We start from the raw sequence: 23,646 nt of genomic DNA, 5'->3' as shown, positions 1-23,646 counted from the left end.
GGGTAAGCTAATAAAAACTAAAACAAAACCGTCTGTTTTGAGCTTCCGAATGTCAATCGGAAGCTTCGTTGGAATCGATAAACCCCAAAATAATCGCTATTTAGATTATCAATCGCTGTCAAATCGGCGGTTGTTTAACGGGTATTTGTATAGTGCTTACGAAAGCTTCGTGCGAAAGCTTTCGAAGTTGCCCATGCTTTCGATTTCGTTTGTCTCTCTTGCTTAACGTTCGCCCAGTTCATTTTTACCGTAAAAGTTGTGGCTGGCGGACGTTGACAGCTGCACTTTGTTATGTTCGTCGCTGTTTGGTTGTTTGCGTATTTTGTTCGTGTGTGAATTCCAATCCATTCCGTGATATAGAATTAGCGCCAAGAGCCCCATACCATAGCGCAATCCGAGCACAATCGAAACCGTTTAAGCTTATGCAAGAGACTAGTTGGTGGTGACCACCAAAACCAAAAGTGCTCCATTTCTTCCATTTGCATCGTCAACGAAACCAGTTTCGCCTGCACTCACGCCAAATACACAAATAAATTGTCCAAAAAAGTGCACAGTCGAGTTCAATAAACCTCCCCCTGCAGCGATAACGACAACCTCTGGCCCCATCAGGCCCGAAATTGCAGTGAAATCGAGTATAAATACCTGATAATTCTTATAAGTTCAAGTGCAGACATAGAGCTTTGTTTACCGTTGAAACAGAAGCGAAGCTTGCGACAAAGCGCGTGCGAGCAGGAGACGGGGGGCAATTAGAGCTAGGAGAAGAGAACCACATGTTGCCGCCGCCAGCTTGCTGATATGTGATACGTGTGTGAGTGAACGAGACAATCAAACAAAACACTCGAAAATCCACTGAATAGTTGAATAGACAGAGACGAGGCACAGAACGAGCGTGTGTGTGAGCGACCTTGACTGTAGAGGGAGTGCGATAAAAGTGCAAGAGCACGAGCAAGCGAGCCCGGTCATTTTCCAAAGTCTAAAGAGCATCTATCTGCATCTGGAGTTGCATGGCAACCAGCGTCATACGGAGCAGTGTTGTCTCAACCTCCGCCGGACGCCGCAACATCTGCGACTGCCTGGCCAAAGAGTCCTCCGGTCTTGGAACTCTTCCGCTCAAGTCCCAGTCGTACAGCCATCTCGGTGGGTGTGCCTGTCTACGTTGCCACTACCTGGCCAAAGAGGTAATCGTGACCAGCACCACCAACTTTTCTGACGACACGTTGCCCGTGGAGCATAAACATCATCCCCTCAGTGCCATTTCCCTGGGCACCCTGAGCACCAAGGAGTCGCCCATCTTTGTGCGCCGCCAGCACTTGATCCTGCCCCAGGAGGAACAGCAGCCGCCTGCGCCTGTCATCAGCTCCCCCCCGTTCTCGCTGCGCAGTGCGTCGCCCTCGTATATCGAGCGCCAGCCGGAGATCGATCTCTGCGCCGTCGAGGCGCTTCCTCTCGCATCGGACATTCCCGCGCCCACACGTACCAGCATGGACATCAACCGAAACAACGGCTACCTGCACAACGGAGTGAGTATCTCGATCAGGCGTACAGTAGTCATGCCGGGGCACGTTTATTTATGCGAACCACATTCAAAATGCACGCTTAAGCCCAGCGTTGGGGAATGGGGTATTGCCCAAAAATAAGTGGACCAAGTTTAGAAATGAATTGCTTTTTGCTTGGTCAGCCCGTAAGTTAGCGACGCAACTTATGGCTTGTACATTACTCTCATTTGGCACTTAGTAGTCCGGAGAACTCGGTAAACTCGTTAGCTGCCCCCCAGCTGGGACTTGTAACCGAAACAGATGCCTGGAATAAGGCGTCATCATGGTATTTCCCGCAGCTTGAGGGAATCGAATTGCTGCGTAGACAACAAGCTTATATCCAGTAATTGTAGGAAATTGTATGTAAATCAACCAAGCATTCTTCTGCATCGTTGAAAGTATCGTTGTTTATAAAACTGAAATATATCCTAAATATCTTATAAACTGTGTAAACATTCTATCCCTCAGAATTCAGTTCAGTGTTAATGTTGCCCACATCGCGTTTAGCCGCGTCGTTTTCGCAATCGCTTTGTGTCTTATCTTGGCCAATACAAATGCCGCCTCCCCCCAGCCATTAACCGACCAATTAAATGGAAATGAAATTGAATTCGTTGCCACATTTGAGACCGAACGTGGTATAAACAAAGCGATGAAATCAAAACAATACCGAGCTGAAAATTGTCGCCGGTACTGGGGGGCGAACCCAAAACGGAGCACCACAAAAATTTCACTCTCGTCATGGCATGCCCCATACGCAACATCGACGGACAAGCTGTGGCAGCGACAGACTCGAAGACGAAGAAGGGGGTGGGGTGACGGGGGCAAACCATGTGGGTGTGCTTGGCTACTTAAGTGATTGCTGGTTGTAGCTAGACATAGACATAGATATCCGCTGGCTGCTGATGAGAAACTATAATGGGAATCGGAATGAGAATGGGAAGGGCTATGGGTATGGGAATGAGTTGCTACCGTTTAACATATCGTCACGTTTTAAGGTCAATTATTGAACGAAGCAAGCGAAAGTGTGGAGGCGGAATCGCACGTGGAAGTGGATGGGGCAGTGGGGGAGTGGGGGAGAACCTTAATTAATGCAAGACATTCAAATTGTTTCAATTATACATTACACGCACACACACACAGAGACACACAGTTTTACGAGTATCCCAGTCCATGAATCACAAGGTTGCAATGCATTTTCGGTACAATCTAATCAGACGTTGCTCATATTTTTGCTGGTGACTCCTCCTCCGCCTGCCAGTGATAAGATATGGGCTGCCTGGCACTCCACGCCAACTGCGATGGGACTTGGAGCAGAGGGCTGCGTGTGCAGAGTCCATTGAGGAATGGGGCGGACGCGTGGTGTCCGGGGAGATATCATCTCCTTATGTAATCTCTCTCGCAGTCGCATCGCGGATCGCTGGCTAAGGCAATGCACTTTCTGTTGTGCTGCTGTGGCGGGCTGATTTCATTTACATGACAATTGCCAGAGCAATCGCGGCTGATAAGCAGCCTCCAGTATAATAATCCATAATGGCGGAGAGTCACATCAATATGTCTGACCTGAAATCACGCAAGGTGAAGCGCGCATTTCGAGCTATCTTTATATCTCCGGGTAATATTATACCGTAATTGAGATGCAGTTACCCTAGAGGTGTTAAACCCGCAACAAATTAATCTAATCAAACAGAAACGACTCTCGCTAAACGCCCGTTGTATATATAGCCTGTGAAATCGTGGTTTTTATAGACTTTGTAGACTTTATGCACTGTGTACATCGTTTTAGGTGACTTACGTGCTACATTTTTCATAAATCTGATAGACATACATTCAATTTATAATATAGTTAATTGCAAGATCATAAACTCTCACACACCCGCAAGCTAAGGGCGCAAATTTCTATGAATATTAGCTTTGGCTACACACAACATCTACATGAGAACTACATGGTACAGTACAAAAAATATCACAGCATACATTCAGGCTACCAAATCGGTGTAAAATTCGTGTAGATTTCATTTATATTTTCCATTTGGAGCCCATTTATGTGCCATTAATTAGTCCCCGAGGTTGGGGTTTATGAATGTGTCACTTGATTACAAACTTCATTTCAATCTTGAGCGCTAGCAAAGCTTCTGTTTAAAATTGTACATTTGTATCTGAAACATGGACATTAGACGACAAAGAAATGCTAATCCTAAGAAAATATTTCCATATCAAATCGATGTGGCAAAAGGTTTTCAAAAAGATTTAAAGAGTGTGTTTTGAATATTGTATAACAATTAATTGTTCTCACTTTGTAAACTATTCATAATAGTCTGCAGGAATTTATAATGAAACTCAGAAAGTAGGAAAATTTTAAGATATTCTGTACGTGCTCACGTGTCGTGCGGCATGCAACTGCCGCCCCTTGCAGAAACTTGCCCACGTGTTTAGTCCTTGTTTTATAATACAAAAGCATTTGATGGCTGAGCCCCTGGGGGCGGGGGCTCCTGGTTTGGTCTTTGATTTCGACGTTTAGCCGAGCTCAGCCCAACCATCGCCTCTGGCATCCGTGTGGCTTTTGTGCGGAATGGGGTCGTTGGGGTAATTGCAGACTCCTCACATGCCTATGCCCTGCTCCTGGAGCGGTCGATTGCGTGCAAACATTTGCATGGACAAAGGGGGACTCCGATCCCTCCTCGCCGTTCGACATTTATGTGGAAAGTGAATTTCTAATGCTTTCGGTTTCAATGGCCTGAAAAGCCGTAAAGAGGTGCCGTCGGATTCTCCCGACTCCATGCCATACCACGACCGGATCCCCATGAATTATGTAAGCTGTTGCCTGTGTGGGATTCGAGTGTTGAAATAGTTGTCCCCGATTTCAATATGTGCATATCGAGGAAGCTGTAGACAGACAGCACGAATCTACGCATTATGTATCCCATTTCCCATTTATTACACTGAGAGAAAGCTTTATTTTAGACTGAATCACACATGAGAACGATTTACATCGGAATATTTACATTTTTTGCCCCCAGTGAATACCTAATTGAACCGCAAAGGTGCCCAACACACGATAGAAGTCTGTCCTTCCATATAAGGAAGTGTTGTGACATCGGTCCCCAGTTCCGCATATCTGTCGGGGGAATATATGTAGATCTATCTCGATACGAGTTCCCCCATGTGTGCCATCCAGACTTCGCTTATGGGTTTATACTTGTGTAATCTTATATACCTGGGCCCCCTCTCTGCCTGCACTGCGGCTAACCACGTTTTGTAATAAGCGTAATTCTATATAGTCACGTAGCAGCAACAGCAATCATTCAAAGACGCCACCAACACCACCCACCCACCTCATTGATGTGTGTCTCCCACTTAATGCTGAGCGACTCTTTTGGGGCAAGTTGATGCGGCAAATCCTCAGCTTAAAGGAAGCCACCGAAGTGCGTGAATGAACACCTCTCGGTTGGGGCTGGCGTCTGGGCTAGGTCAGGTACGTCCACTCCGGAGCAGTCCATTCCATTTCGGCCCAGAAATGGACACTGTCATACAGTACGCTTGATCGACTGTGCTAGATGATTGAGCCCCCGCCCGGCACACATCGCCATAATTTCAATGATAGAGTCGATTGATTCGGGAGCATGGCCAGCCGGTGGACAGACAGGCGGCTTCATTCAGTCGGCCATTTGGTCGAGACGGACACAGACCTGGCTTTGTCCGAGGATTGCTTGATAAGCGGCTGCCCCAGACTCAATCGCGGCATTCAAAAGCCGCCGCTCTTCTCACGATCATTTCGCAATATTTCGACTGTCCCGGACCAGTGTTGGTAAGCGCACACACTTTGGCTGGTTTTTTTTTTTTGTGTATAACTGTAATGTAAAACCGACCACAAAACGGTGCTGTCGGGGGCAGGGGAAAGGGGAGAGGGACAGGCAGACGACTGGGCTTAATAAAATTTATAAAAGCCTAGACGTCAACAATTTGGATTTCAGTGCGCGATTGTTTTGACTGCATTGCGGTTGCTCAATTCGCTCAGGATATCGAGATCCCTTGCAGGATCCCAGGACAGACAGGATAGTACACGACACGACCCCATGGAAGTCTCCGTTTAGCCCCACGGCAGAGTCTCTCTTTGAAGAACAGGCCCCAGGTTTAGCCCTAGGTGAAAATATGCAAAACGTCGAAAAGCAGCGGGGAAAAGCCATACAGAAAGTGGAACCAGAAGCCGAATCAGAACAGTTGCCAGCGGAGAGCGAGCACTTGGTGGTAAGGAAGGACAGGGAGGAGGAGAAGGAGCAGAAAGAGGAGGAGGAGGACAACAGCTCCAAAATCAAGACCCGGTCACGCTTCTCGGCCGCCTTTCGTAGTCTCTCCAAGCCAAAGGCCAAGAAGGAAAAAGAACAAGAAGCCAAGAGCGAGGAGGAAGCCCCCACGCAGCTGGAGGACGTCGACAGCACCGACAGTGGAGCCGCTGGGAAGACGCTGAAGAAGAAGAGTCTGACCCGCCGCCTGCTGCTGGGCGGTCTGAAGAAGACCCCAAAGGTTCGACCACACAGCCTGGCCACCAGCGATGAGATCAGCGTGCTAGACAGCAGCCTCGAACGGGTGGAGACAGCTCCAGACGAAGACCCGGACCCAGGCACCAGTGCACCATCCGCCAGCAGCAGCGGCACCCTCCTCCAGATAACCATAAGCGGGAAGAAAGTCGAGCCGGCCAAAGCCAAGAGCCGCAGCAAGACTCGGGCCAAGAGCTCAGCCAGCGAGACGGATTACCTGACACCAACGGCAGAGGCGTCGACGGGCAAAGCCACAGCGGGTGGAAAGAAAAAGGCGACCACTACCACAACGGTGACTACCAAAGACACGAGCAGCACTCGGACGACAAAGCTGATTGTGGCCAAGAAGAAGCAACAGTCGACCCCCAAGCCAGCAGAGGCAAAGGCAGCGACAGCCGCAGCGACAGAACGACTCGCGACTGCTGCAGAGGCAGGAGGGAAAATCGCTATCACCGAGAGCACACGAGATACGCCGCCCAGAGAGCGGGCCCCGGCCAAGCCGAGTCGCGTTCAGGTTCAGTCTGCCAGCAGCACCGGAGCCGTTCGCAAGTCATCCTCCAGCAAGAAGCTGGAATTGCTGCAACAACAGCAGCAGCGCGGACACCGCCTTTCGAGACAAGTCGCCACCAACGCCACAACGGTGGCCACCCCAGAGAGCAACCAAGTGCCGGCCCTAGAGGCGCCACCCAGTCCAGAGCCGGAGCCGCCCACGTGCCCGCCCCCACCCCTGCCAGTCGTGAACGAGCAGTCTGCCGACGACGCCGTGTCCTCAGCGGAGAGCGCCCAGGCCGTCAATCCATCGCCCGTGGTCCGTTTCGCCGTAGGTAGCGCCGTGCGCAGTCCCCTCAGTGCATACGAGGCTGCCGTGGCCGCGTTAGCCAATCAGCCGCCCAGCTCCAGCGAAGAACCCAGCGACTCCAGTCTCCGGCGACTCAGCTTTGCCCAGCAGCAGCTCGTTCTGAGTGACCACGACAGCATCGAGGGCAGAAGGGAGACCCTGCACTATCACTCCGTGGCCAGCGAGTACTCGAACGAGGACTCCGTGTCCTCGGAGAGCGAGGAGCAGTCCGTCAAAGATCCAGCCCCTGCGAACCCCATGCCGGCCTTTGGTGACCTGACCATGGATCAGGAAATGGAACCGGTAAGGTGTCGCCCAACTGTTTACCTCGTTGATTTACAACCGAAGCCCCACAAGTGTCGTGTTGCCTCTGTGTGCCTGCCCTCGACGGCTGTTCATCGGCCCCCTTTTCGTGGGAGGCTCTGTTCGTGCGTGTGTGTGCGTGTCATTCAACTGCGCGGATGAGAGCTCTAGACAATCGACTATTAAATCACAGTGTTCATTTGAACGATAAAGAAACCGCTTTGCATAGCCCCACGAGGTTCGGATTGAAGTGAAAATACTCCGAAGATATTGTACATAGATTAATCCATAACATATGTAGAATAGGCTGTTCCGATCCGCTTGCTAAAAATCCATTTTTTTTCAATCTTTCCAGGCCATCATGACGTCAACCAGCGAGAAACGAGAACATCTGTACAAAATTCTAGTCATCGGCGAGCTAGGCACAGGAAAGACGTCCTTCATCAAGCGCTACGTGCACCAGTTCTTCAGCCAAAACTATCGGGCCACCATTGGCGTGGACTTCGCCCTGAAGGTGCTCCAGTGGGATGGCAACACGATAGTGCGCCTGCAGCTGTGGGACATCGCCGGCCAGGAGAGATTCGGCAATATGACGCGAGTCTACTACAAGGAGGCGGTGGGGGCGTTCATCGTGTTCGACGTGACACGCAGCGGAACGTTCGACTGTGTGAGCAAGTGGAAGGAGGATCTGGATTCGAAGGTGCAGCTGCCAGACGGGAGTCCCATACCCTGCATACTGCTGGCCAATAAGGTGAGTGGGGAGCGGGAAGCGGGGCTGAGGTGGGATGAGACTTTCCTAATTGACCCTTTGTGTTCGTAGTGCGATCAAGAGAAGCAGGGCATCATCACGAATCCGGAGAAGATGGATGAGTATGTGCGGGAGAACGGGTTCGCCGGCTGGTTCGAGACATCCGCCAAGGAGAACATCAACATCGATGAAGCGTCCCGCGCCCTTGTGAATAAGGTAAGAGATCTATGCTCCTGGATGCCCATACCCTGTGTAATGTGTCCGTGTCTCGTTTACAGATACTCATCAACGATAAGCTGATAACTGGCGACCTGGCCGACGGTGACAAGTTCAACCTGAACAGCACCAGCGATGCAACTGGCACGGAAACCAAAAACAAGTGTTCCTGCTGACCTGCCACCCAAAACACCAGAGGCCTGGCCAGCCATCTGCTATATTCAAATCATTCCAATTTCCCCTCCCAGTCTGAGCAACTTTTGTAAAGCTAAATGGAAATATGTTTATGTTCATTCCATGTTCGTGTTGTTGAAAGATAACCACGATATCTATGCTTAGGATTTCAACTTAACATTTGTCTAAGACTTAGCATCCTCATCGTGTTCCATCCATCCATCCACACGATCTTCTGTTTGTTTGCACCGAGTCCCTGTCAACACTTGTGTCCGTAAATTCTGGATAAGACGAGATCGGGGTCAGTGCGTGAATTTATATGGCCGCACCTTCGCATTCATACTCGTAACCTTATCATCAACATTATCTAGGTGGCGTGGAGATAGTGCAGCATCCCATGCTGCCCCTACCATTATAGACCCTATACATTTGTGTAAAATACGAATCGTTTTCTCGTTATTGTTTGCCTTATTTACTTTTGTTGGCGAGATTGTTTTATCTTGGAATTCTTATACACACACACACACACATTGCCATCTTTATTTGCATTTAATTTAGATAAAAATACGTACCGTACGTTTTATGCAATACGAAATGAAAAATAAAGTTTTAATTGTAGTTAAGCCAAAAGTTAGAAGTGTTTTTTTATTGCGATCATAGAAGTGGACGGATCAGGTGAGCTACGCTCGGGGTTTTGATCAAACACATCCATGTGCGTCCGGAAGTCCAATGTTTTCCTAGATGGAAATAAACGATTGTGTTTGAATTTATCGCAGGGCGCGAAAATTAGGGCCCTGTAAAGTGTTCGTCTGATTTGGTTCCTTTATTCTCTGGAACCACCGAACTGAACTGAACCGAACCATGTTGTAAGTGCGGCTGACTTGCGCCTAACAGCACCTAATTCTGAATATCATTAACTTTTGCTGCGGCATTTGGTATTTCTCGCAGTTAAGGCTACACCATCTCCAGTGTTGAAAAACGCCATCTTTTAAGTGCTGTGTTACCGATTACTGATAAATTGTTTATTGCAAAAATCTGCAAATAGAAATATTAGAACATTTAATTGGTTTTATAAGCGGAAATGTGCTAGATGTTTAAGGTGAGCCTCGAAAAACCCTGGAGCCGCACTCCAGAGCTCCATTTCACCAGCTGGGATCCATTTCCATGGCACATCGTCGTTTTACTCGTCACGTTAACTCCCCCTTTTCGGGTCTTTGTTGAGTGTAGTGCTCCGCGGCGTTGGCACTTCTGCTGGCTGATAAGTGGCAGGGCCAGGCGCAGTCAACTTAATTAATCAGTGCCCCGGCAATGGGCAAGTCAATTGGATATTTTGGACGCCGACCCGACCCGTGAACGAATCAGCTGAGCCGCGACGCCGCGCACCGACCGTCTATGCCAGAAATTCCAATTCAGACAAATTTTCCACACTCTCTCTCTTTCCCGCAGTTGGTGCAAAGCTGGAATTTAGTTGGATTCACTGGCGAGACAGCTGCAAGACACGATGTTGCCGCCCCGGGAAAACGTCGACCTGGAGTGCTTTCTGGTGACCAAGCACTCCTGGAAGGGCAAGTACAAGCGCATCCTCTCCATCGGCACAGCCGGCATCTCCACCTACAATCCAGATAAATTCGATTTAACGAATCGCTGGTCCTACTCGGATATTGTGGCGGCAGCCCCCAGCAAGACCTCAAATGTATGTACTGACTGGCCTATATGGCGATTTAAATGACCAAATCCACCAAAATCCGTTTTTCAGATACCCAATGAGTTCGTGCTGACCATCAAGAAAGACAAGAAGCTGGATACAATCAAATTATCTTCGGAATATCGCAATGACATACTCAGCTCTATATTGAAATACTACAAAGAGTTTGCCGATAAACCGAAAAACACTCAGGTTTGCCCAACTTCCGTTTATGACTCATGTCGTCAGTTATGGAAATGTTTCTTCACAGCGCTTCAGTGCGTACAAGTACCACTGGTCGGGCATCAGCCTGCCCACTGTGCTGGAGGTGACGCCTTGTTCTCTGGACCAGCTGGACCCCACCACAAACGATGTGCTCGCCAGCTACATGTACAAGGACATTGAGGGAATAATAGGTAGCTATACAGACTCGGCTCTCTTGCGTGATGTGCAGTTGTACTGTTTCGTTCTGTCGCCATGTTTCACAATTTTAATTCAATGTGTACGCTTTGTTTTCGGCTGTCCTTGCACTCATCTTTATGGTCTTTGTTTACGTTTGCGCACGTTTTAAGCAGGCATATCGGACTATGAGGGCGGCATTGTGATGGCCTACGGCGGCTTCAGTCGCCTGCACTTGTTCAAAGCCCTGAATCACCACGAAATCGTGCAGAATATTGCCCAGAGTTCGGCTCAGTTCCTGGGCATCGAAACCAAAATACTCAAGAGCCAGATAACACTCGAGCAGTTCGAGAGGCAGCGATTTGGCAAGTTCAGGTTAGACACAGGGAGTGGAGAAAGTGTGTTCATTTCAGTAAAGAAAGATTTTTCTGCTTCCTCCGTAGTGACGATCAATTTCAAACGTCGATGACCGAGTTCACAGTGCAAAAGATAACGTTACGCCATCCGGATCCCGTGAAGCGCATACTCTGTCTTACCGAAGTCACGCTTCTGGAGAGGGATCCCCAGACCTACAGTGTCTGCACTTTGCGCCCACTCACCGATGTGTTTGCTCTGGTTCGCGACAAGGACAGTCTGCAGCGCTTTAGCATCGAGTACAAGAACGGAATTGTGCGCAGTTATAGTACCAACGACCGAGACTCCCTGCTGGCCACTATGCTGGATGCGGTGCGCTCCAGCGGTAATCAGGATGTACACATACGCATCAGCAACACGCCCAGAGGCAAGAGATACGTCCCCCTCAGCAGCTCCGTGGACGAGGAAACGGAGGCCAACTTGTTGCGCTTGGTCATCAACAATTTCCAAAATCCCTCGAAGCGTTACGAGATCCTGGAGCGTTTCAATGCCAATGTGCCGCACAGTGGGCTCAACTACAGTGTGACGCAGGACGTGGGTAGCCCCAAAGGAATCGTTTGATCACCCTTCTCCAGCATTTTCATTTGCCATTTTAGAGTCTGTTTGCTGAGAACAAGGAGAAGCTCATATTGAGTGCGCTGCAGGCGTTGGCACAAAAGGAACTGGACAGTCCCACTGCACAGCTGAGCAATCTGGAGCTGGAGGCCATATTTCACGCCCTGACTCGTCTCCTGGCCAGCAAAGTCGGCTATGCAGCCTTCACCAATCTAACGGGGTCTGCATTCCACACAGAAAAGCGTCAATTTCCAGCTTTAATTTAATTTACTTTCATTTGGATGCGTTTCTAGATTTCGCGAGATCATTGGTACTAAGGTTGTGGCTGCTTTGCGACGCAAGGATCTGGCTGTTACATACTCTGCCATTGACATGATCAACTCCCTGATGCATTCGGTGAACACTGACCATGACCTGAAGCAGGAGCAGCTGAATAAATCCTCCATACTGTCATCGAAATCATTTCTGGAAACCCTGCTCAATATGTGGACAACACATGTGGTACTTTCAGCATGGCAATTCGCAACGTAAAACATTTCCTATCAACTCTTTTATTTCGCAGAGCCATGGCAGTGGAGCCCTTGTTCTGTCGGCCATGCTGGATTTCATGACCTTCGCGTTATGTGTGCCTTACAGCGAAACGACCGACGGCAAGCAGTTCGATACGCTGCTAGAGTTGGTCGCCGATCGTGGTCGCTACTTGTACAAATTGTTTCAGCACCCCTCGCTGGCGATCGTTAAGGGAGCTGGCCTGGTCTTGCGGGCCATCATCGAGGAGGGGGAGCTGCAGGTGGCTCAGCAGATGCAGGCCCTAGCCCTAGACGAGGCGGCCTTGTGCCGGCACCTGCTGGTGGCTCTGTATACGCCCTCCAATGATCCCACTCTGACTACGCATCGACAGCTGTCACGCCATCTGATTGGGTTATGGCTGACGGACAGCGAGGAGGCCCTGGAGCTGTTCAAGCGTATTTTCGTGAGTTGCTGTCTTCGAGGGTTCTGCCAAAATTATTTACATAAATCTATTTGCTTAGCCCGCTGGCCTCTTGACCTTCCTGGAGTCCGAGGACGGCGTGCCGGAGACGGATGTGGAGGAGGATAAGCTCAATTTCCGCGATAACCTCAAGTTTGCAATACAACATTCCAACAGAACACGCAAGAATGTGATAGAGAAGCATTTGCAAGGCATCAAGCATTGGGGCATGAATCTGATCGAACAGCAGGATGGGGCAGCACAGGCTCTGAAGAATCGTCCAGTGGTTCTGCGCAATCGCCGGCAGAAAAAAAAGACCTCCGATGCCATTGTGAATTTACCCTACTTCTTCTACAGCTTTGCCAAAGATCACAGTCTGCCAAATCTCATCTGGAACCACAAGGTGAGAGGAAAACCCATTCCCAATGTTTTTGTTCTTACAAGTCTCCTTTGCAGACGCGCGAGGAGCTGCGCATGTGCTTGGAAAATGAGCTAAGGCAGTTCCTAAACGATCGAGACTTGGCTGGTCAGATGATTGTGGCCTGGAACTACCAGGAATTCGAGGTAGCCTACCAATGTCTGGCAGATGAAATCAAAATTGGCGACTACTACATACGACTGATACTGGAGAAGGACGACTGGCCCCAGAATCTGGTGAAGGATCCGTAAGTATCCAGGTCTAATCGATCAGGAATCAGGGTAATAAGTGGCTCTCATTATTCTTTGTAGGATTGAGCTTTTCAATGCTTTATATCGGCGTGTTCTGTGCCGACAGCGAGTGAACGACGACCAGATGACCGTGTTCTCCCTGCAGGCGCTGGCCAAGGTCTACAGGCGCTACCACCAAGATATCGGAAAGTTCAACGACATGTCGTACATTCTGCAACTCAGCGACAGGGTGAGTAAATAAGTTATAGTTTTCATACGATATACTTCAACGATTGCCTCTACTCTAGTGCCTTTCCCCCTCAATGCGCGATGCACTGATAAACTTGATTTCCTGCCTGGTGCTGGAGAAATCCAACTGCCGAGCCCTCATCGATCACGTACAGTGCCTGGTGGATCTCATCACCCTCGCCCACCTGCACAAGGGACGCGCCCAGCTGAATACGAAAACAAATGTCATTGAGGCCGGTCCAAATATGGCGGCATACGAGGAGAAGGATTGGTATTACAACATCGAGAAGGACGGACAGAAGCCCGAGCGCCAGGGACCCATCACGTACTCGGAGCTGAAAGAGCTCTGGCACAAAGGACTAATCACACCGAAGACCCGTTGCTGGGCTATTGGCATGGATGGCTGGCGGTCTCTGCAGCAAATTCCCCAGCTCAAGTGGTGCCTTATAGCCAAGGGCACGCCGCTCTACGACGAAACGGAGCTATCCTCCAAGATACTCGACATTCTGATCAAGTGCACCAGCTTCTTTCCCAGCCGCACCCAGAACGGGGTGGCTGTGCTCATTCCAGGACCGAAACTGTCGCGAAAGCTCTCTGAGTTCATTTGCCTACCTCATGTGGTCCAAGTTTGCCTCACCCACGACCCCGGACTACTGGAGCGCGTGGCCACCCTGCTCTGCCAGATAATGGAGGACAATCCCGAGATGCCCAAGGTCTATCTGACCGGAGTTTTTTACTTTATGCTCATGTATACTGGCAGCAACATTCTGCCCATCACGAGATTCCTCAAGATGACGCACATGAAGCAGGGATTCCGCAGCGAGGAGGTAAGCAATAAAATACTTATTTGCGAATCAAACTGAATGGTTTCCCCACATTTCCAGACTTCGCAGTCGGGAATCATGCACCGCAGCATCCTGGGGCAGCTGCTGCCCGAAGCTATGGTCTGTTTCCTGGAGAACTACAGCGCCGAAAAGTTTGCGGAAATCTTCCTCGGCGAGTTCGACACGCCCGAGGTGATCTGGAGCTCAGAGATGCGACGGCTGCTCATTGAGAAGATTGCAGCCCACATTGCAGACTTCACGCCGCGTCTGCGAGGCCACACGATGGCCAGATATCCGTACCTGGCCATACCAGTCATCAGCTATCCGCAGCTGGAGAACGAGCTCTTCTGCCACATCTACTATCTGCGGCACCTGTGCGACACCCGGAAGTTCCCCAATTGGCCCATCTCGGACCCGGTGCAGCTGCTGAAGCACACTCTCGACGCCTGGCGCAAGGAAGTGGAGAAGAAGCCTCCTCAGATGACTATCCAGCAGGCATACCAGGATCTTGGCATTGACCTCAACAAAACGCCAAAGCCAGACGAGAGCATGATACGAAAGAGCTACTACAAGCTGGCCCAGATGTACCATCCAGATAAGAACCCGAACGGCCGCGAGATATTCGAGAAAGTCAATCAGGTAAGAGCCGAAGGAGTCTCAACGAGATCCTTATCCTAATCACTTTGCTCCTTTCACAGGCCTATGAATTCCTTTGCTCGCGGAACGTGTGGAGCTCAGGCGGACCGGACCCCAATAATATTGTGCTGATCCTGCGCACACAAAGCATTCTCTTCGAACGTTATCCGGATGGTGAGTGCTCCCATGCTCCCAGTAATCCATTGTCCCAGGGTCTCATCTTATCTGGTCACCTCTTCCAGTTCTGCGGCCGTACAAGTATGCTGGCTATCCGCAGCTGATCAAGACCATCCGACTGGAGACGCGCGACGATGAGCTTTTCTCCAAGGAGGCCCAGCTTCTGACAGCCGCCTCCGAGCTATGCTACCACACGGTCCACTGCTCCGCCCTGAATGCCGAAGAGTTGCGGCGGGAGGAGGGCATTGAGGCTCTGCTTGAAGCCTACACGCGCTGCGTGTCCATTCTGGGAGTCGATTCCAAGCCGGAATCGTTGCACTACCAGGTCATATCCAATGTGACGCGCTGCTTTGAGGTGGCATGCAACTTTGAGAAGTGCAAACAGAAGATCATCCAGCTGCCGCAGCTGCTGTCCGACGTGTGCCGCGTCGTGTACTTCAAGCACACGCTGTCTGTGAGCCTGGTGACTAGTCTGGCGGCGAACAACTACGACCTGCAGTGCAATCTGTCTCGGAACGGAGTGCTCTGGTCGCTGCTGCTGTTTATCTTCGAGTATGACTACACGCTGGACGAGAGTGGCGTGGACGTGAGCGACAAATCCAATCAACAGCAGTTGGCCAACAATCTGGCCAAGATGGCTGTCCTGGGGTGCATTTCCCTGGCCGGGTACAGCATGGAGTTACGCCAGAAGCCGATCACTGGCAGCGAGTCCAACTCGCCGGCGGCCAAGCCTCCACCAGCCATCAAGCCCAAACCAGTTGGGGGTGCCACCAGCTCGGCCTACACCCAGAACGCGCATAATCCGCTACAGAGCAAGCAGCTGGCTATCACAGGCGGAAAGGAAAAGGAGCCGGACACCTCATCCGGCAGCAGTGACACCTCCAGCTCCACGCCCACCGACAGCGATCAACAGAACCCGGCCAAGAGCAGCTCCAGTGCCATCCAGCAGAAGTACATCGTGGCGGGGGAGGCCAAGAATTCATTGGTAAAGCAAGTCCTCGACCGCCTTCTCACCCGCTACATTGCCAACCAGCTTGCCACTGCGCGAGACAGCGATGTGCTCAAGCTGCTCACGGCAAACACGAGGAATCCCTACCTCATCTGGGACAATGGAACCCGAGCTCAGCTCAAAGACTTCCTCGAGCAGCAGCGCACCTCCTCCGCCCGAGAGACCCATGAGGACATTGCCCAGGTCTACGAGCTCGTTTCCAGCTTCGAGTTCGATGCCCACAAGTGAGTCCCACCACTAGGTGAAGCAAATCAGCTTTCTTTTAACCATTTTGAACTCCTTCTTTAGAGAGGAACTGCAGATTGGCGGCATATTCATACGCATCTACAACGACATGCCCACCCACCCGATTGCGCAGCCCAAGCTGTTCATTATGGATCTGCTTGAGTACTTAAAGCACGCGTACCAGTTTCTGCAGTACAAGAGGAATCCGGCCGCCTCTGTTGCCGCTGCTAGCGCTGCTGCCGCACCCAAAATGGGCAGCGACGGCATCCTGACGCCCACACTGGCACCCAATCATCCGCAGCTGCAGATGCAGCAGCAGACGGCTAAGCCGGGCAGCACCTTTGACGATGTTCTCAATGCTTACAATCGGTCGAAGAGCCGAAAGAAGCTCGAGACTGATGCGCAGACGGAGCAGAAGCTGGCGCTGCAACAGAGCAAATATGACTTTGCCAGTGATGGGAAACTGGAACTGCACATAACCATGGTGCTCAAGGCACTGATAGCAGTAATCAAGGCGAACGCCGAGGTGGAAATTCAATGCATCGGAAATTTCGAGATGATCTTCGGCTTTCTGGCCAACAACATATTTTCCGACGTAAGAGCAGCGTATGGATTTCCCTAAAGCAGACGTAAATCTTCTTATTACCTTACAGAGCTCCACGGTTAAGTCGGTCGCCCTCGAGGTGGTCGCCCTGGTCTCCCGTAACAAGGAGTGCGTTTCCGAGGTGGCCTCCTGCGAGATTCTGGGCAACTATCTGGTGGCCCTCAAGGATCCGGAGCTGCGTGCCAGCCAGGTGAAGGTGCTGGAGACACTCTCGGGTCTGATGAATGTGCAGGAGATGATCAAGGAGGCCCAGGCCAAGGGCGCAGCCATATATCTCCTAGACATGTTCTGTAACTCGCGTAATCCGCAAATCCGAGAGATGTGCGCCGAGATTTTAGCCAAGATGACAGCCGATCGTTTAAGTGGTCCAAAAGTACGCATTACCATATCGAAATTCCTCCCCACATTGTTCATCGATGCCATGGTGGAGTCGCCGCCCACATCCGTGCAGCTCTTCGAGTCCATTCACGAGCATCCTGAGCTCATTTGGAACGACAATACGCGATCGAATGTGTGCGACGCGGTCTTGGAAGCCTGCGACAGGTGAGTGGCAGTTTCAGGTTTCAGCTTGGGAGCTATCCTGATATCCCCCTGTGCTTGCAGATTTTACCAGCTGCAAAAATCGAACCCTCGGCATGTGTGGAAAGACCCTGAAATACTTAAGGACATCGTATCCAATGAAATTGTTGTGGCAGGCGTTTACCTGCGCCTGTTTGTAAGCAATCCCGCTTGGACGCTGCGCAAGCCAAAGCAGTTCCTCTCCGATCTCCTCGACTTTGTCGTGGATCAGATAAGCAAGAGTTCCTCCGAGCAGGATGTCCTCGATCTGTCCACCACCGCGCTCGTGGAGCTGCTCCGCTCGCAGCCGAATCTGGCAGACGACATACCAGTGCTGGGCCACATACCAAAGCTGTTCAATCTACTCTCGGTGCAGCCAAAGAACACGCTATCAGTATTACATCAGCTCTCGCTGTCTGAGGTCAGTGGGGGGGGGCGGAAAATGTTGACAAGACAACCTCACTTATCTGTTCCCATTCCTTTGCAGTTCTGTGTGAGTGCCATCTCACAGACAGAATGCGTGGCGCCGTTGAAGAAGTGCATGGAACACAATCGGGACTGCATTGAGAAGGCCTGCGAGGCACTGAGTCGGCTTTTCAAACACCAGCACGTGAGTATTTGAGCCACCATTAATCAATCCATCAGTTTCGAGCAAGCATTCTCTGAATTTATCCCTAGGACTCATTGATCAGCCAGTCCTTGGAGGTGGGACTCATACCTTTTCTGCTTGGCTTGCTGGACAGTCGGCTGGAATTCGTTGACAATCCATCTGCGGTTAAAGCACAAATCGTTGCGGCCCTTAAAGGGATGACGCACAATCTCAATTATGGCGATCGGGTTACGCAAATCTTGCTCAAGCATCCTGTCTGGGCAGAGTTCAAGGATCAGCGCCACGATCTTTTCATTGCCGACACCAACATACGCGGCTATCTGACGGGTAAGTGGAGAATCACGAATCAAAAAGATTCACAGCTCTTGAGTGGATTTATATTCCAGGCATCAACCCAACGGCTGGCTACCTGACGGCAGGACCTGCGCAAAGCGTGGAAGTGCTCACCTCGCCGCCCCCTATCGATCGCGACGATCCTTCGGCTCGTCCTCCCATAGACTAGCGAGTTCTTCTTTGATATCGGTCTAAAGCTAAGCATCGCCTGTTTTTGATTAGCCCCGATTTCGGTTGGGGTGGCAACTGGACACGGACGACCATGCACGGGACTCCCCCATTATTGTATTAAACTTTTGCATATTTTGTATACACGCAGCAAGGAGCGTCGCGGCTGTCGTCAGCCAACATATTAACAAACTGTAACAAAGTTTCATTTTTTATATTTATAAAAGCTGTATAAATAATTAGAGAATAGTTTATACACATACACAAACACCCAACCTAACTTGAGCATGCATAAAGTGATTATATATATTATGGAATGAAGCATTAAAGATTCATTAAAAATGAAAGAAACTCTCATATGTACCCGTTTCTCTTCTTAAGGAAGTTTTTTTAATATAGCACTCATTTTCCGTTTACATATTAAGGGTATTCTATTGTATACCAAGTCATAAACCATGGTTAAGTTGAATTCATATATACATATATATAGTGTATACCGATATATATTCAACAAAAAACGTATACCACGGGGTGACCATTTACGGTTATTATTATGTATACATTATATACTTTTCTGTATATATTGACTTCGAAATTGAGTTGAAGGTATATTTAATGCATTTCTTTATATAAAATCAATTTCATTTGAAAAGATATATTAAAGAACATAAGGTATAAAAAACTATACGCAAGTTTGTTAAAGGCAATATCGAAATAGGGTATACAAATGTCCATACCACCGGTTGACAAGAAGTAAGTGTTCAAATAACGTACCATTCTATTCAAACTAACGTTGCATTTCTTTCCCGCTTACGTTTTATGATTTGACTTTATTTACTTAAGCCTTATTTTAGTAAATATAAAATAAAGGGAAGTATTTAAAGTTAGCCAATTTTGTAGAAAATTGATTCATCAATGGGATAAAATGATTTTTTTGGAGCTAAGAGGCCTAGCTAGCTAGTAATATTAAACCGAATATATAAATCGAGGAACATGATTTCCGATCAAGGGTAGAGAACGCAGTGCATTTTTGACCAGTGGTATTAAAATACTCTGCACGAAAATAATGAATCTTGAAGAATTTTAGCACAGTTCTACAAGAACAATTATTATTATTGGCATTATTTTCCGCAGCTTTAAATGGGCTATAAAAAGGGGTATGGACAACAGGAAAAAACAGCCGTGGAAAGTTGCAAGGTTCGTAGGAACCTCACCTTCCGTGCATGGATAATATACCTTGAAATCAAAAAGCCGATATTGTCTTCAAGGTATATTAGGCAAAAGAGGTAGATTTTACCTTGCATACTTTGAATTTTTTGGACCGTTTTGCCTGTTGTCCATACCCTCGTTTTCTTCCCATTATGTAGCAAATTTTTAGTAACCGCGTAGTTCTGCTTTTTCGGTCGCAAGCCCACACCCCCAAAAATTGTAAATATTGTTACCAGCTCGCGCACTAGCACAGTTGTTGTGTTTTATTTTCGTTTTTTCGCTGTCAATGTCGGCAAACAATGTCGCTTGTGGCAGATTATAGCGACTCCTCCGAATCCGACGAGGATAGCAGCAAAGAATCCGAAAGCGAACAGATAAATGGGTAACAAGATTCTATGACATATGTATATGGGAAGAAAAATAACAAAAACCTCGTACAGCACGCCGCCAACCGAGAAGCTGCCGCCAAAGTTGCCGAGCGCGAACCAGGCGCTGGGCCAAGCAGGCGCCAAGAAGACGGGCGAGGTGTTCTCCAATCCATTTCTAGAGGCGGAGCTGCAAAAGACAGCGTCCCTGGAGCGGCACGTTAAAATGGTCAACAACGACACACATTTGCAGCTGAAGAATGGACGCAAGATATGCTGGAACTTCAGGAAAGGACGATGTCGTTTTGGAACAAGCTGCCAATACGCCCATGACTCTGATTTGGCGATGACGGAAGAGACTCCTCCAAAAAATAGTTTTGAGCCAGTCCAGGCAGTCCAGGTGGTGAAAGATACTGGAAATACCAACACGCGCAAACGTCCCGGCCTGGGTGATGGCTTGGAGCCAGGCAAACGAGTAATGAAGTCGTACCAGAAGCAACACCCGTCTGGCCGCCGTTAAACCAGTCCAGCATCTGTGATCCGTAGCAAGCAAGTGTCTCCCGCAGGACCATAGGTGTTCGTCATTACATTTACCATTCGGAGGCCGTCGTCATCGCAGCTGTCGCCGCAGTCTGTACTCTCCGGTAGCTCCAGCGACAATCTCAGCGTACACACGGAACTCCAATATGAGCCTAGCATTGGTTTATTCGGCTGCCGCGTAGACCCATCACTGTTGCCATCCTCTAAGCCGTCATCGTCACAATTATCTTATAGTAGAACAAGCGTAGTATATAGAGTTATGTAAATAAATCTTCCTATAAACTAAAATGTACCTGAATCCTGAGAGAACGATATGTTGCCGATGACAAAAGCCACGCCCCTCACAGCTAACTTCCTCACTCTGCATGCAACCTCTGTCAGGAGGGAATCCCTCGTTCTTCGCATTTCCCTGCCTCGGTGGTCCACAAAGCAAGCGGCCAGGGAGTCGACCACAACGACTTTTGTTTTTAATGCAGCCTGGACATCGTCAGTCATTTGCTGATCGAAGGCTTTAAGTACTTCAATGAGCTCCTCTGATGTAAGGACTTCTACCACGTGAATGTCCGCCATAGCCTTCTCGCTTGTTTCCTGATCCACTTTACGCTCCATCAGCATGTCTTGGATCCTTTTGGTGGAGAAGTCTTGCTTGGTATCGATGAAAAGCACTTGCCGTTTGTGTTTCCATACAAAATTAAGAGCCAAGGTGTACATTAGTTGGGTCTTTCCCACGCCAGTCTGGCCACAGACTTCCCAGACTCTGCCTCGCCTGAACGGCTGCGCAATGGAGTCCAAAAACTTGTCCAATCTGAAACAGGCCGCTCAGTAAATACAACAACTCTGTTCATATTGGCCTTTGAACTACGCTACTCTTCTATGCCCGTTCCAAAGTCCAACTCATTAACAGTTTCCACAAATGTCTCCGACTGCCATGGCAGCATATCCAGCTCCTTCTTAATCTCTAGTACTGATTCCAGTTTGATGGCCAGCAGATTGTGCAGTTTCTGGTTCTCAGCATCGTGGAAGTCGAGCACAGTTTCGATATTGTTTTTTGTTAGTAAATTCAACTGATATTCGGATAATAATTTTTTGCCCGTCGGAGTTTGTAAAATCTTATTCTTCAGATCCATTCCGTGTTGTTTTTAGTGTGACCGGATTTATCGCCAAATATACGGTCTGACCAATGAAAACATATGTATGTACATATGTACATACATACATAGATTATAAGATGATTAGGGGCCAGTCACGCTTATTCCGGTTTCGGCCCGTAGAGGCACCGCTTGAAATCTTCCCAAGCGTTGTGAGATCCAGATGCTCTTACAAAGTTTGCCATCTTCGAGGGGCATAAAGTTGTAGCCTTCTTCTGCAGAGAACTGGAGGCGAGCCGAACAGATGTTCCACCGTCTCCTCCTCTTCATCGTCTCTGCAGCTCCGTCAAAATTCATTATATGAGGCAAGCATCCTGTTTTCGTGGGTGCCTATTAGCCAATGTCCTGTGAGGGAACGTACGATTGCGCTGGACCTTGCATGATTGGCGAGTTTCGCCACATCGTTACACAAATTGCCACTTATGGTCTATTAGTCGCTTGTATTGCTCTTTTGTGATATACGGCTGGCCATTGGCATACGGATATATTCCCTGTCGTCGCGAAGGGGTTTGTAGTAACAGATCTGGTAGGATAAATATTTGTTACACGAGCTCTTTTCGGAGCCTGGTCAAATACTGAGCAAACTCAGCAAATACCACGGAAAGCTTCATTGAGATTCGAAAGTTAGGAGGTGTATCACCTTATTTAATTTCATCACTGACCACACTGGAGAATCTGAGTCATGTGCGTCCTCTGGCGCAGGGGAGCCATATCATCGGGTATAAAGTAGATTCGCGGCAGTAGCAGCGACTCAAGCTTGAAGGTTAATCTTAATTTTAGATTTTCTGAACTTTTGCGAACTCCAAAAATGCCAATGTAAATGGTACATATGTATGTATGTATGTGAGCACAGAAACAAAAATCAAATAATCAACACATGCCAGCAACCGTAAAACATATATGTATGTATGTACATGCGGAATGTGATAATGCATGCATACATGAAAATACGCTGGACCTTCAAAAGAAAACAGAGACCAAATTCTGAAAACGAAATCGTTTTCGAAATGTTCGGTGACTGACCACATCTCTATACTGTATGGTCAGTGTCTGTACCCTCTCTCTAGATATGTTTAACGTAACGTAACAAAGAACCCAGTATTTAAATAATTTGCACAGTCAACATGTCGGGGCGCTATATTTTGGGCAATTAGGACCAGATCGCCGAAGGACCTGCTTTCCCAGGATCAAGACGATCCAGACTGTCGATCAAACCCTCGACAATGAAAATGAGGTCGATTCTTGGCAAAAATAATGATGCATCCCATCCCATATGTACTTTCGCAGACGCGCGAGGATTCAAAACTGAAAAATTAATTTGCAAAGATACAGAATGACAAGGCTAGATGTTAAGATCTTAAGTTGCACACTTCCGACCAATTGTTCTAACCAATTGACGTCACGTCAGTTGCTAACATTAAGCATTTAACATTGTGAATCTGCTGATATGCAACGAATACAAAAATGTTCATTTGTAATTAAAGCTTAGGCTAAAACTAATGAACAAATTATACAGAAATTAAGTATTTCAAAAGCCTAATGATTAAACTAGCACTCGATTACCCATTAATTAGTTGCACAATGGAATTAGTACTTAAATAGTTAAGTAAACAAATAGTTAAGTTAAATAATGAAGTCGTTTGTTGCTCAGAATACTCAACGAACGAGTGTGTGCATAAACTTCATTCAGATAAAGCACGTCGTCTCAATAAAAAAAGTCCCTCCAGATTGAATACAGAGCGGCGCTCTCTGTTTTCAAAGCTGACTCACGTGCGGGGATCACAGCGAAGACACAGAGATCGTTCGATATCAAGACTTTTTGTAACATAAATAAAGTAAAATAAATTGATAAATCGAATTAAATTTATCATTAGAAAATGAACGAAAGAATGCGAAACAGATGGTTGTATTTTATTAAAATTTTTTGATAGTTTTGGAATTCCCGCCCAGCTGTTTGGAGGAAACGTAATTT

The 23,646-nt window shown here is 48.5% G+C and overlaps 3 protein-coding genes across 5 annotated transcripts; 2 read left to right on the top strand and 1 right to left on the bottom strand.

Moving 5' to 3' along the window:
* The first annotated feature begins 239 nt into the window (after nucleotides 1-239).
* On the top strand, nucleotides 240-8,979 carry Rab32 (RAS oncogene family member Rab32). Of its 2 annotated transcripts, none has more exons than XM_004444353.3 (4): nucleotides 240-1,520; nucleotides 7,567-7,962; nucleotides 8,032-8,175; nucleotides 8,238-8,979. In XM_004444353.3, exons 1-4 carry the CDS (start codon nucleotides 1,005-1,007, stop codon nucleotides 8,349-8,351), a joined length of 1,170 nt encoding a protein of 389 aa, XP_004444410.2. In that variant the 5' UTR covers nucleotides 240-1,004; the 3' UTR covers nucleotides 8,352-8,979. The 2 variants fall into 2 exon arrangements, with proteins under 2 accessions (XP_004444410.2, XP_001361630.4); XM_001361593.5 differs by lacking the exon at nucleotides 240-1,520 and adding an exon at nucleotides 5,500-7,211.
* Nucleotides 8,980-9,293: 314 nt separating this feature from the next.
* Nucleotides 9,294-18,763, top strand: Rme-8 (receptor mediated endocytosis 8). 2 transcript variants are annotated; one of them, XM_001361592.4, is made up of 22 exons: nucleotides 9,294-9,448; nucleotides 9,796-10,042; nucleotides 10,106-10,246; nucleotides 10,305-10,449; nucleotides 10,609-10,807; nucleotides 10,876-11,380; nucleotides 11,443-11,621; nucleotides 11,695-11,902; nucleotides 11,964-12,374; nucleotides 12,433-12,774; nucleotides 12,828-13,036; nucleotides 13,101-13,269; nucleotides 13,328-14,095; nucleotides 14,153-14,731; nucleotides 14,791-14,902; nucleotides 14,971-16,138; nucleotides 16,203-16,734; nucleotides 16,793-17,286; nucleotides 17,347-17,722; nucleotides 17,789-17,911; nucleotides 17,980-18,238; nucleotides 18,298-18,763. In XM_001361592.4, the coding sequence occupies exons 2-22, from the start codon at nucleotides 9,851-9,853 to the stop codon at nucleotides 18,411-18,413; spliced, it is 7,227 nt and encodes a 2,408-aa protein (XP_001361629.3). In that variant the 5' UTR covers nucleotides 9,294-9,448; nucleotides 9,796-9,850; the 3' UTR covers nucleotides 18,414-18,763. The 2 variants fall into 2 exon arrangements, with proteins under 2 accessions (XP_001361629.3, XP_015040475.2); XM_015184989.2 differs by having other exon boundaries at nucleotides 10,606-10,807.
* Nucleotides 18,764-19,900: 1,137 nt separating this feature from the next.
* Nucleotides 19,901-21,675, bottom strand: Rad51D (Rad51 recombinase D). Its single transcript, XM_001361590.5, has 3 exons — nucleotides 21,394-21,675; nucleotides 20,820-21,331; nucleotides 19,901-20,753 (listed from the first exon to the last, which is right to left on the bottom strand). The coding sequence occupies exons 1-3, from the start codon at nucleotides 21,651-21,653 to the stop codon at nucleotides 20,503-20,505; spliced, it is 1,023 nt and encodes a 340-aa protein (XP_001361627.4). The 5' UTR covers nucleotides 21,654-21,675; the 3' UTR covers nucleotides 19,901-20,502.
* Nucleotides 21,676-23,646: the final 1,971 nt, after the last annotated feature.

This window comes from Drosophila pseudoobscura, chromosome 3, assembly GCF_009870125.1.
Source record: "Drosophila pseudoobscura strain MV-25-SWS-2005 chromosome 3, UCI_Dpse_MV25, whole genome shotgun sequence".
Taxonomy (NCBI): domain Eukaryota; kingdom Metazoa; phylum Arthropoda; class Insecta; order Diptera; family Drosophilidae; genus Drosophila; species Drosophila pseudoobscura.
Note: the sequence above shows the minus strand (reverse complement) of the source record. Positions and strands in the feature narration are given on the sequence as shown.

What these genes read in the sequence shown, in the direction of transcription:
- Rme-8 (XM_015184989.2), top strand. Translation starts at nt 9,851, where the DNA reads ATGTTGCCGCCCCGGGAAAACGTCGACCTGGAGTGCTTTCTGGTGACC. An exon ending in ACTACAGTGTGACGCAGGAC is followed by an intron (nt 11,381 to 11,442) that starts GTGGGTAGCCCC and finishes TTGCCATTTTAG; the next exon opens with AGTCTGTTTGCTGAGAACAA. An exon ending in TATTCGAGAAAGTCAATCAG is followed by an intron (nt 14,732 to 14,790) that starts GTAAGAGCCGAA and finishes CTCCTTTCACAG; the next exon opens with GCCTATGAATTCCTTTGCTC.
- Rad51D (XM_001361590.5), bottom strand. Translation starts at nt 21,653, where the DNA reads ATGGATCTGAAGAATAAGATTTTACAAACTCCGACGGGCAAAAAATTA. An exon ending in TTTGGAACGGGCATAGAAGA is followed by an intron (nt 21,332 to 21,393) that starts GTAGCGTAGTTC and finishes GGCCTGTTTCAG; the next exon opens with ATTGGACAAGTTTTTGGACT. An exon ending in ATCGTTCTCTCAGGATTCAG is followed by an intron (nt 20,754 to 20,819) that starts GTACATTTTAGT and finishes TTCTACTATAAG; the next exon opens with ATAATTGTGACGATGACGGC.
- Rab32 (XM_001361593.5), top strand. Translation starts at nt 5,685, where the DNA reads ATGCAAAACGTCGAAAAGCAGCGGGGAAAAGCCATACAGAAAGTGGAA. An exon ending in GCATACTGCTGGCCAATAAG is followed by an intron (nt 7,963 to 8,031) that starts GTGAGTGGGGAG and finishes TTGTGTTCGTAG; the next exon opens with TGCGATCAAGAGAAGCAGGG. An exon ending in CCCGCGCCCTTGTGAATAAG is followed by an intron (nt 8,176 to 8,237) that starts GTAAGAGATCTA and finishes TCTCGTTTACAG; the next exon opens with ATACTCATCAACGATAAGCT.